This window comes from Camelina sativa, chromosome 12 (genome assembly GCF_030686135.1).
Source record: "Camelina sativa cultivar CO46 ecotype springtype chromosome 12, ASM3068613v1".
In the NCBI taxonomy this organism is placed as follows: domain Eukaryota; kingdom Viridiplantae; phylum Streptophyta; class Magnoliopsida; order Brassicales; family Brassicaceae; genus Camelina; species Camelina sativa.
In genome coordinates, this window is record NC_141891.1 from 13,552,620 (window position 1) to 13,565,274 (window position 12,655).

General features: G+C 36.5%; 2 protein-coding genes across 8 annotated transcripts; both read right to left on the minus strand.

Annotated features, from left to right (window-relative positions):
• Positions 1–655: 655 nt before the first annotated feature.
• Positions 656–7,319, minus strand: LOC104731669 (DNA (cytosine-5)-methyltransferase CMT2). 7 transcript variants are annotated; one of them, XM_087478648.1, is made up of 24 exons: positions 6,762–7,231; positions 6,602–6,636; positions 5,362–6,409; positions 5,084–5,118; positions 4,873–4,972; positions 4,585–4,689; positions 4,383–4,502; positions 4,146–4,236; positions 3,922–3,962; positions 3,778–3,844; positions 3,600–3,665; positions 3,269–3,520; positions 3,085–3,143; positions 2,950–3,016; positions 2,510–2,839; positions 2,369–2,437; positions 2,184–2,270; positions 2,009–2,096; positions 1,793–1,911; positions 1,613–1,714; positions 1,414–1,457; positions 1,264–1,333; positions 1,074–1,177; positions 656–981 (listed from the first exon to the last, which is right to left on the minus strand). In XM_087478648.1, exons 9-24 carry the CDS (start codon positions 3,939–3,941, stop codon positions 816–818), a joined length of 1,710 nt encoding a protein of 569 aa, XP_087334774.1. In that variant the 5' UTR covers positions 3,942–3,962; positions 4,146–4,236; positions 4,383–4,502; positions 4,585–4,689; positions 4,873–4,972; positions 5,084–5,118; positions 5,362–6,409; positions 6,602–6,636; positions 6,762–7,231; the 3' UTR covers positions 656–815. The 7 variants fall into 7 exon arrangements, 4 of the variants coding, with proteins under 4 accessions (XP_087334774.1, XP_087334775.1, XP_010449422.2 ...); XM_087478649.1 differs by having other exon boundaries at positions 3,765–3,844; positions 6,762–7,224; XM_010451120.3 differs by having other exon boundaries at positions 3,778–3,962; positions 6,762–7,319.
• A 1,068-nt stretch (positions 7,320–8,387) lies between these two features.
• Positions 8,388–9,706, minus strand: LOC104731670 (polyadenylation and cleavage factor homolog 4-like). Its single transcript, XM_010451121.3, has 4 exons — positions 9,573–9,706; positions 9,109–9,467; positions 8,910–8,983; positions 8,388–8,814 (listed from the first exon to the last, which is right to left on the minus strand). The coding sequence occupies exons 2-3, from the start codon at positions 9,460–9,462 to the stop codon at positions 8,972–8,974; spliced, it is 366 nt and encodes a 121-aa protein (XP_010449423.2). The 5' UTR covers positions 9,463–9,467; positions 9,573–9,706; the 3' UTR covers positions 8,388–8,814; positions 8,910–8,971.
• Between the last annotated feature and the right edge of the window lie 2,949 nt (positions 9,707–12,655).

The following is a 12,655-nucleotide window of genomic DNA, read 5'->3' on the forward strand; positions in this document are numbered from 1 at the left end:
TAATAAATTTCTTCGGTCCCAACTTGGGACCAATGTAATTTTAGACATAATTTGATAATATAATAAAATAATATTTTTTTTGAAAATTCTTTGTATATATATGGTCCCAATAATAGTATAAATTAATAATTATAAAAAAATATTAAAATATATGTATATATATGAACATTAATTTTTGGTAGACCTCATTTCTAATCATTCTACTATATCAAAAACTTTTAGTTTTCTCTTCAAAACATGAGAATTGTTATTTTCCTTGTAATTGATTATATAAAAATATTATTTATAATAATTAAACCTTAGTTTTAAAAACTTTTTTAAAAAAATTACCAAATATGGATAATATCTGTATAAATTAATAATATCACTATATCTGTATAAAATAAAACCTCTATAAATTAATATATTTCTGTAGTCCCAACATTATTAATTTATAGAGATTTTACCGTAGATTAATTTATATGGATGACCGCAACGGTGAAGAAAAGGTATTATTAGGTTTATCCAAACCCAATGCACGTATGTGCGGGAACCCGGACCCAAAACATCAGTTAAGGTGGAATATTAAACCGGACAAATCGATTTCATTCGATCCTACGCGAACCAAATCAAAAAAATTCTTATCCAAGACCAAACTAAATTAACTGAAACTATATTAAATTAACTTTTGTAGAATATTATTATAAATTTAAATTTAATATTCGAAAAATTTGAATCAAACCAAAATCTCGATCGCAGTCCCTAACATAAGAAAAAATGAAGAACAGAATTGATTATTTTGTATGTAAAAAAGCCTAAACTTGTACAATATCCTTTTAACGAGGAATGGTTTCTTGAAGCTGAGGGTAAGTTGAATGAGAAAAGTTTTGGGGAAGTTTTATCAGATGCTCGTCGCCGGCTAGATCACGGAAAGCCATACCAAGCGAATAACCTAAAGCACGAGAAACCGAGACCGCCACTGCATTTCCAATCTGACAATACCTGCGTAAGTATTGAAAAGCAGTGGATTAATGCATTTGCTTAGTAATCTGAAACTATTGTCCTCGGTTTTTTTCTGAAAGAACACGAAGTACCTTTGTTTCATGGTTCCACAGAACTGGAAGTAATCAGGGAAACCTTGAAGCCGTGCTGATTCTCTTATGGTTAGCATTCGATCTTGCTCGGGATGCAATAACGCCTGCAAATAGCAAACTTTCTTAGAGAATGTTTTAAGAATTTAAAAGATGGATTCAGGTTAAAAACATGGAATGGCTTTGAGTGTACCTGATTATGGCAGCTTGGGACTGTCAGAACGGTTGGAACTGTTTCGTCCCACCAAAGTCGGGCAAACGGCCTGCGAATTTAGCAATCCAGAGACTTAAAAACTTGAAAGTTTCAACAAATAGTTTCAGATAAAAGAGTCTAAGAGTATACCTTTTAGATTTCCCTTGCTGAAAAGTAAAGACGTATTCTGGTACCTAAAGAGGGCCACAACTGAGCTGATTCAGTACACATATTAAATTTTGGAATTTTGATAACTGTTGAATTTGCTTGAGAATACTAGTAATGTGTAGTTTCATTGATAACTCATGTAATATGGGTACAGCTCAGTTCATACTAGAGGACTCATTACCAAAGACTTTCCTGATGGCAGAATAACCGGTTCCATTGATGGATCACGACACACTGTATTGTTTCTGACAATTAACCCTGGAAGATCCCTGAAATTAGCTCCCTGCAGACACTTCTCTCTACATGAGAATCTTTCCGCTCGAGGATTGGGATTGTTTAGTAGTAAGGTAGAAACGCGTACCTTCCTCTTTGGGATTTGGCAAACTCGGGCATAATCATCTTCATTTACATGGAACGGCCTGTGATCATGCAGTAGCATTGTCCTTTTGTTACAATTATCAGTTGGAGAGCCTGTCAAATCTGACAATGCAAAACGCGTGAGTAGTAATGTAATATGCAAGTGAGTGGTCATGGCCTATCAGAACAATGTTGTGTAACTACAGATGGTCCAACTTACCATTTTTGGTTGATCTGATGTATCTCTGAAAATCTGTTTGTGGGAGACTTTCATAAGGCATTTTTTCCCGGTCTTCGTCATTTGACACCTAGAGATGTGAAAAGAAAAGAATTTTAATATATATATATATATATAGCCCTGAATTGCAGATGGATCTAGTGGATATGAAACATACATGAGGAAGATCTGATATCGCATCTTTTAGGACAAGAGCTTTTTCAAGTATTCTGGGTTGGCCTTCATCATAAGCAACTACATTCCGCTGAAACATGAAGACCAGACCAAGATGGGTTAAGTTGTAAGAACGACAGGCTTAAGGAAAGGAGTATGAAGTAAGTACCAATTATCAATTTTTATTACCTCGAACTCCAGTGGAAACCCATATCTGACAATAACATCATGGGTTGGAAGCGGAAACGGAGGTAGGTTCTGAAATCAAATACCAAATAATGTAAGTATGAAATAGTCAGCTTGAGGAAGTTAACAGGCCTATAAATTCACCTTGTCAGGAACAGCTCCCCACATGAAAACTCTGGATCGAAATTGGGAAAGACCATAGCAACCAGCTGCCATGATACCCAACCTTGCTTGGTATCTCATGTTCACAAGACGGCTCAAAGCGTATCGCCCAAGAGAACCTTGGTCCAAACGCAGAATATCAACAACGTTTTCCATCAACACATATGAGGGTTTCAGATACTCCACTATGTCCATGAAAACTATAATTTGCTGATTCCTTTCATCATTCAACGGAGAATCAACATTCCTGTAGCGGTTATAGCCACTAATTCCTTGGCATGGAGGGCCCCCACATATCACACCAACACCACCCTGTTTACAATCATTTACAAGATTTCTGATTTTTCAGTGCAAATAGATGTTGATGGTACAATCATACAACTTTCAAAGATCAGAAATTCAATTCAGAAGCAAGTTCTTACAGGAAGTGGCAATATCTTGGACTTAAATCCACTAGTTACAAACTCCCGAATGGCATCTTGACAATTGCTAAAATTTCAAACAATATTAATTAGATCCAGACAACGAACCCTTTTTGACATTGTTTTAAAGTATACCTCAATTCCTCAGCTAGTTCCCATGTATCTTCGTTGCTGCTGTATCCTTTCCAGTGCACCTAATGAAGAGTCATGGGTATAATTCATCTTCACAAACCTAAAACGTCATAAGCTAGCAAAGAACATTCCTAAACCCCTAAGAAGTAAGGTTTGATCAACAACATAAGTGCAACATAGGGCATACCTTAAACCTCAGGCCAATTTTTCCTGTCTTGTTAGGATCACCATAGCATATATCAACCAGCTTTTCCACTTCGTACTCGTCAGAGTCCGAATCATCGTCAGTAGATGAGCTACTTTCACTGGTTTTTTGTGTTGAATTTACGGATCTTAATGTATCAGTTCTCTGATCATTATTATTTAACACATAGCGCTTGCATAATCTATCCCACTCCTTCAAAAGTAGGAGGAAGTCTCCAGCAGCATCATTTCTAACCTGCAAACAACGACTGCATCCTTAGATTTGGTATAAGTCTCCAAAATGATCTAGCAATTGTCTCCGAAAGTATTCTGACCTTTGTATTTGGATGGTTCAATTTCAAGCTCTCACAGGCAGCCATATTCTGGTCAACAGCCCATTTCTGGAAGAGCAAAAAAATAAGAAAGGAATCCAGATATTATACGAAACTGAGTGCAAAAATAGCTTTCCAGCCTAAGTTAAAGAGATAAAGATTAATTACTTAAAGCAAGTACCGTCACGACACCGACACCAGATATTTTGGCTCCAAGACTTAACCCAGTTGACATTCCACCACAACCGCTGTAAAGATCAAGCACAGGAAGCTTTCCGCTAAAAGAATTCTTATTCAAAATAGATTCAGTGGATTTTGTAGGTACCACATCGGCGCGACACTCATGCTTGTTTTCGGACGACTTAGCTGAGACCAAAAAAAAAAAAAAAGGAATGTTCAAGCTTCTGTGCCTAGGATCTTATATAGACAGTGTAGTACTGGTAAAAAACTGTGGCATGTGTTTTGCATAAAGAAATAAAGAGAAATAGCTATAACCGTTTCCAATCGACAACTCATAAGCTGATATGTACATAATACACAAGCACTTACGATTTCTCAAGGTTCGAAATGTTGAATACTCCACGCAATACTCCATATCAAAATAGTAGTCAGATTTTATAGAATTGGGCTTCAATCCTGCCTGCAAAGTCATTAAACAAAAAAATTCAAATGCAGATTGTAACAAACTAATCAAATCTGTTAAAATTGTAAGCGAAAAAGAAAAACAAAAGAGAGAGAGAGAGAGAGAGAGAGAGAGAGAGAGAGAATGAGCTTGACTTAGCATACCCTAGGTGAAACTTGTAAAACAGTAACTCTAGAAACAAGACAATCTACTGGATTGTCATTCATTACGGTAGAATAGAAGAGACGCCTTTTGTCATGACTAGTAGCCTGCTGTTTCATTACCTACAAACATTAGACAAATGAGAAACTAGTTGTTGCAACGCAAAGATTTAAACAACCAAGAGAGAAAAACTTGTATACACACTGTATCTGTTGCTCTGTAAAACCACTGAACTCGAAAGTAGCTTTCTCCATCTGTTGTCTTAAAAAACTCTACTATCTTGCCAATATGGTTCTCTTCTTCTTCACCCTGTACCATATTGGAGATTGACATGTAATTAGCTATGTAATTTATTTTCACAAAGGCATAACATTCTAGAAAATTCAAGGCTCTTGAATGAAAAAGTAGTTTGATCCAATGAAATAGTGAAACTGAAAAGCACCCCACGGTACTGAGGTAAAGAATACCATATTCATATTAAGCACGTTTTACCTTTATACAGGCAAAGTCTCCAAGGCTAAAGGTGTGCCCGTCGACTTTTGCTTGCGAATAATGGCATTCCACATTTGCAACAATCTTGTTTTCGTCATTTCTTCAAAAGAATCGCTCAGGATAATGAATGTATAGTAATAGAACGAAGATATATGAAGGAAGAGAATATTATAGAAAAAAACAGTGAGTTGATAAAACATCCAGTACTTACTTTGATTGTTGGCCTGTATTCTTAGATTTGCGTTCCTGAAAATTAATGAAATTTATAATCAGAAATGAAACGGATATTTAGAGAGTGAAAAGAAAGATATGAGGTCCTTGTTATGTTGGATTACAAACATATACTATCTTATAGGACTGAAAAAGACACAGATTTGTCATGTACACACCATTAGACTATGCAATCTCTATTGCTCAAATTTAACTTTGCAACTTCTGGAAACAATTTTTAAGCTAAAGCAGTCAAGTGCAAAGCATATAATCAACTACCTTGAGATCATATCTCCAGCGCCATCTTTCTTGAGCTTCCTCGCAAGAAATTGGCTCTCCAATGAAAAAACAGATACTGCGTTTGTCCTGCTCTTGGACAGCAGTCCCGATTACCCGTTTACTCTTTCTCTTGGTTGATTTTGTTGGATTATTCTGATCCAATGAAATGATTTCCTCATTTCCCCCAGAGGAGAGGGTAGATCTACTTTTGACTTGTGTCAAAATATCTCCATTTGAACTTCTCATATACAAATATTCAACAGAAGACTGTTCATTGCTGTCAGAGAGATAGATCATAGTAGAATTTACATGCATCTCCCTAGTTATTCCCTTATCAGCAGCACCACAAGCACTAGTTTTGCCCTGAAGTAAAGATGCCACTGCTTCTTGCTCCACTAAACCGGTCGTCATAGTTAATCCATTACTAGTACCATTTTCGCTAATTTTTAAAGACCTAGTGTGAATATCATCCGCATTTAGGTCAGAAGATCTGGGTTCTCCTAACGTTCTGTCCCTACAACCATTTACATTTGTCTTGCTGCAACCCGAAAGAGAAACTAATACCTCTTGCTTGGATGAAACAACGCCATCACCTTCACATTTCTTTATAGCCTCACAACAGTTATCAATCTCACTAATTTGCACCAGCTTCTCAGTTCCTCTCACCTGTTCCGCAGCACATAATGCGGGGCCACAACTTTTTATTGTGTTCACCATTTCTGCGTGGCCATTTTCTACAACTCCAGATAGCCTTGAACATCTTTTAAATGAGCTCCCAGATGCCAGAGACTTCCCTTTTTCCCTAGACTTGCCTAGAATTTCTTCTCCCACTTTCTCCTTTCCCTTCATGAATCTTGGAGATCTCCTCATTCGTTTGTTGCAGCCGAGACTCTGGTAAGAACTCTTGATGCATGAAGATGATGCATCACTGCCAACTTTCCTCTTGGCTGGATCTCGCAATCTTGATCTACCTTCAGCAACGTTGTTCTTATATTGACTCTCGGAAATGATTTCCAACTCCAGGCTCTTGCCAATTCCAGCTATGTCTCTGCATCAATTTCACACAACAACAAAAAAAAACAATATTTGAGAACTAAAATCATCATTTCAAGGATGACTTCCCAAGCAAAGTTGATTTAGAGCTTACTGATGTTCATCTGATGATCTGAAGATAACCAATTCAACTAATTCATAATTATATAACAAGGATCTTAACAAATGCCCTGAAGCTATCACTTACTTGAATGTCAATCCTTGAGAATCTGAGCTTTCCTTCTGCATCAATCCATCAAAAAAAAAAAAAAAGGATAATTTTAGTTCTTCTTTCGTATCAGTCTCTAACTAAGCTGCATTGCAATTGCATGACTATAAACAAGAACTAACAAAATTTGGCGACTAACCTTCTCGCGAGCACGATTACTATTTCCGATCACCGGAATCGAGCATACATTGTTGAAATTTCCACTCGTCGCCGTAAATCTCGGCGACCTCCGAACCTGACCGTTCGTCAGCATAAGCAGCCGCTGCGGCTTACCACGGGAAGACTTCCGCTGCGAAACCCCACCTTCTCCTCCTCCATTCTCTTTAGGCGAGTCACAATTGGATCTCCTCAAACTCATCTCTCCGAGCTTCGTGGCTTCTTCTCTACTAGACGACTGAGCAGCTCCTTCTTCGGAACTGGGTACCCAGAGGACGAGAGCGAGGCACTCTGGTTCGGATCTAGGAGAAGAATGGAGATCCAATTGATCTCGAGCTTCTTCTGATTCACATTTCGCCGGCGATAACATCGGAGAAGGTGAATAAAGAAGAAACGGATCCAAAATTAGCCAATGAGGATGAAACTGAAAAGGGAAGATATCAAGTGAGTGTGACTGGCTGACTCTTTCTACCTTTTTGACTCCTTTTTGCTTTTTTTTTTTTTTTACTGAAACCAACTGTCACGTGTTATGCATGATCTTCTTTATTATATTTTTTTATAATACTATAGTTTTAAAATATTTTTAAAAAATATATTTTAATGATATTTTTAGGAAAAAAAGCATAATATATATAGTACAACTCTATAATTTAATCGACATATTGTAGTAGAACTGTAGAAGCTTAATATTTTTACACTGCCGTTAACTATAAGTCACAATTATTTATGCTTGATAATTAACTTTTCTTTTAAGAAATTTATTAGAATTTAACTATTTTCTCTCCTAACTATGGTCTATGGGAGTAAGTATTTGCCATCAACAAATGAAACCCAAGCAGGATGGATTATCAGAGATTGTGAAGGCATGTTCCCGCATGCGGGTCGAAGTAAAGGAATAAATTGCTATTCAAGTCTGAAACCGAACTACGAAACTTAGTCAAGCAATGCAACAAACATGGAGTCTAGGTTACACAACAAATTATATAGATGGTAGGATATACGGTCTAGTCAATTTTTGTATGTGTTTATTTATTTATTTTATGTTTATACAAATATTAGATGAAGATCCATCCGATGTGTGGGTCTAAAGTTTATAAATTACTAGATGAGGATCCGCCCGATGTGCGGATTTCAATTTTTATAAATTAAATTAAATTAAATTTAACAAAAATATATTAAAATTTTTGTATGTTATTTATAAATTTTATTTTTTGTTATAATACACTGATTTATATCTATTTACAAATCTTTTATGTATGTTACAATTAAAAGTGTATATTTTTACACCTAAATATACTCTATGTTACAAATATATTTTTTATCACCACCTAGAAAATGTCTATACGAACACATTAATCCAACTATTTTACTTTCACTTCTGCATAGTTTTTTAATTACTAAAATTGTTGGCTCAAAAAATATTTTGAATAAAAAATATATTACATAATATATTAATCAATGATGTATCATCATTAGAGCATCCTTAATGGGAGAACTTTTTTTTGTGTTCTTAGATTAAATATATAGTGAAAATAATCTAAGATCTGTTGTTAAGATCATAGGTAAAAAAAATGGGGGAACTAATTATGGTGTTCTTAGAATAAATATATTAGGAAATTTTTATGAAACAAAAAATATATTTCATACATAAAGCTTCAAGAATCTGATTTTATCTCATACATAAATCCGATCATCTAACGGAAAATCACTTGTGTTTCCTACTCTAGGTCTTGCCCTTACACTTCTTAATGCTGGGTTAGATGATCGCAAATATTCACCAGCTCTGCTACGATCTCTGCCAGTAGGTCGACCCATTCCATATTTAAGGGCTTGATTAGAAGGAATAGCTCCATCACTGAACCTCTTGGGAAAACCATCTGCTGCAGGGCCATTAGGTTTGTTGCAGAAGAAAGTTGCAATTACACCTCAATCTTGCGTAGTACAGGCGGTGGAAAAACACTTGACCAAGTCCCAAACAAATGACGCATTGAAGGATGTAAACTCGGATGTGCTTGCTTGTATGCTAGACAGAAGACCTAAAGCAGCAGACAAAGAACCAAAACATCTTTATGACCATGCTTCATCCATATACAAATTCAATTAAGCAAACATCTCCTTGTAGCCTGCTCACCTCTGGTAGACGAGATGAGAAATAACGATGTTGTCTAATAGATACAGAGAAGGCAACTTTTGCTAAACTGGAACCTGCATATAAACCAACAAAGTAATTTAGAAGTAGCCCCTATTCACTAAACCACAGACTAAACACTCTTCTCTAATTCCACAATCAAAAAACCTACAGTGAAGCATCAATGGCAGAAAAAACAAACCTCAAGGATTCGAGTGCAAATGGCATTAGCGATTCCTTCACCGTCTTCTCGTTGTTCACCAGCGATAATAGTGAGATCAGTAATAATAGGCTTGGAATTGAAAGTAAGCTCTCCCATAACAACCTCATAAAGCTGAACAATCTCATCCATAAACGGAGGCAAAACCTCCTCACCACCACCGAACTCATCCTCACGCTGATTAAGCAGAGCCTTGAACCGGTCAAGCAAATACGGCGGCGGCGGCGGTTTCTGCGGCAACTCAACGGACATCGCTTTGTGACCAGTGGTGTTGTTGGTGGTGGTACTGCTATTAATCGAAAGAAGCCTTGGATTGAGGAGTTTCTCTGATTCCATTCCCCCTTCCAAAATTCAATAGTGAAGAGTAATAATTAGTGACAGCATAAATTTCTAATTAAGATCAAGGAGAACAAGCAGGCAGAACGAAAATTAAACACGGGAACCACCTCGGCAACAATGTTTGGCCTCATGCTCGAAGTCGCGAATTAGTCTTCTTCTCTGATTTGTCGGAAAAGCTATGCAAAGATCAATTTCGCCGTTTTCTCTCTTTCTCGAAGAAAACCTAGTTGAGTTTTGGAAGAAGAAGAGAAATGAAAATTATCCCGATTGCAAAAAATTCCCAACCAATCCCGTAATGCCACGTAGACGAAGAACTGGGGTTAAATCTGTTCTTATTTAAGATCAAAAAAATTGATCTCAGTCCAATTTTGCTTATTTTTATTATTTTTTTTGCTTAAGAACACCAAAGGTGTTCTGCCGTTAATAATGGCCTTAGAGGTGTCAAAATGGGTCAAGTTTCATGGATCAACTCAACTCAATCCAACTCATGAACACTAATGAGTTAACAAAATTTATCCTAATGAGTTCATGAATAAAATGGGTTAATGAGTTAATTGGTTTAGTGAATCAAATGAATTGAGTTGAAATGGGTAATAGTTAACCATTTAATCCATCAATTCTATTTTTTATTGAATCAAATGGTTAAACCGGTTAGATATAACCAAAACTTTGTAAACCAATCAAAATGTATAAACCGATTAATGTTTGATTTTTTCCCAAAACAGCTTAATCGTGATTTGAGGTGAGGAGAAAAATAAAATTTGGATCGGATCTTCGCTGGCGTGAACCAGGCAGCTGGTTCGCTCCACTCATCTTTGCCGGATCTTTGCCTGAGTTCAGGTTTGTTTCTTCTCTCATGCTCTCTCTCTCTCTCTCTTTCTCTCTCTCTCTCTCTCTCTCCATCTGTCTTGGTGTCTTTGTCTCTCTCTCTGTCTCTTTGTCTCATGGATTTGATTATTGATTTGATCTCTGCTTTAGTCATTGAAATCTCGAAGTGGGTTTTGATTTTTTCTGGGTTTTGATATCTTAGAAACAAATTGACTTTGGGTTTTGATTTTTGGGTTTTGTTTTTTTCTGAGTTTTGATATCTTAGAATCGCTACTCTCGGTGTTTGTGTATCTATGTGGCTTGTTCTCTTTATTTGGGTTGTTAAACAAAAGATTATAGTGACTGATTTGGGTTTTTAAACTTGTTCTCGGTGATCATCATGTTTGGTGGTGTATGTCAAGTTTTCAGCAATTGTATAGGAAACTGGATTGCTTGTGTTTGTTTTAATGTTCATTTTTAGCTTCTTTGGATAATCGAGAAGACTATATATATGATGTAATGTTGCAAGAGAAATTGACTTTTGGTAGACTCATCGAGCCTTTCCTCGAATAAAATGCTCTTGTTGCATATGTTCTTTGTTTAGACCAATGGCCTTGTTTGAAGTGGCTTGTTTGTCTAATGACCAAATTAAGTTGTGAATGGATGTTTGATTCAGGTTTGTGACGGGGAGAAGATGCTTTTTGTGCTTAATGGTGATTACCTGATTGCAGCCTCTTTAAAATCTCTGGATTGATGAATGTATTGCTGATTTGATCTCTCTCTCTCTCTCCGCTTGATCTGAATGTGTCTTGGCATATGAAATGCCTAGTTGCTCTATGACTGATTATAGACTAGGATATCATCCTGTATTTTTTCTTTCATAGACATAGTCGCAGATTGATTTTGTTTGTCAGAGTAGTGAGAGTTTGCTTTGTGAATCATTGACTGGTTGATTCATAAGATAAAAGTGTTGAACATGTACTATAGCAGCTTTGTTATACTGAGCAAAGTGTATTGACTTTCATCTTTTTGAATCAGACATGGGGACATGGGGAACCCCTAATGTCTATCACACATGATAAAAGTGTAAAACATCATTGATAATGTATTTTGTTGAGTTAACCATTTAACCATTTAACTCATTAGATTAAATGAGTTCATAGGTTAACCCAACTCATTTAGATTAATGAGTTGGGTCAATCTATGAACTCATTTAATCTAAACTCATTAGGTAATGAGTTGAACTGAGTTGAGTTAATCATTTTGACATCTCTAATCATCATAATAATGTATGACTACCATGGAGAAAACCTCGGCTCCACCCTCATCCCTTATAGAGAGAACCTTGCGTCCAACCTCCTCCACCATGGAGAGAACCTTGACTCTCCCTTCCACCCTTGGGGAGATAATCTTGCGTCCAATCTCCTCCACCTTCCTCCCTTGGAGAGATAACCTTGTGTCCAACCTTCTCAACCATAGAGAGAGCCTCGGCTCTGCCCTCCTCCTATGTGGAGAAAAAATGTTCACTTCTTTTTGTTATCTCAAAATGGCTTGCTCTGACAACCAATGAAAGTAAAAACCTTTTTCTAACGTCACAAAATCTTTTGATAGTAACTAATGTTAAATTTCCCATTGTATTGGTGAAAGTGTCTTTGACACACCATTATATAGCCACTGTCTCTGTAACACCTCAACCGCCATCTAGCTTCGTGAGCCCATGTCCACTCTCAGTCCATGGGCCCACCTTTCTAAGTGAGCCATACATCTATTCTCGGCCCGTGGACCCACCCATATTCGATGGCCGGTTTGTTACGTTTGAGAGGCTTTAAAAACTTGTTTACCCATCCTACAAATCAACAAATGATCTTTTCCTGTATTTTATCTTCACTCGCACAGTTCTGACAATCACTTCCAGGAAGGTCACCCATCATGAAGTTCTCTCAGGATCCTTGACCAAAAAAATATGTGCATTTTGGTGACATATGTGGTCAAATCGATTCTTTTAAACATTTCCGAAAACCAAAGTGTCAGAGTCTTTGAGCTCCTATGGATCTCTCAACAACGATTTATGTTTTTCCAATCTATCTATCTATATTTGTTGTAAGCTTTGATTAGCCTATTTTATCCATCTATTAGGTTGATGAAGCTTCTACTCGTTATCTCCCTATTTTTCCAATCTATCTATCTATGTTTGTTGTAAGCTTGTGTTTGATTAACCTATTTTATCCATCCATTAGGTTAATAAGCTTCTATTCGTTATCTCCCTTTTGGATTGAATGAATAATGATAACAATTATGTTGGCAAAAAAAAAAAGAGTTTATGACCAACCAATCAAAGTTGAGAAATTAGAAGAAAATTAATTTAACATAATTAAAGAAACAA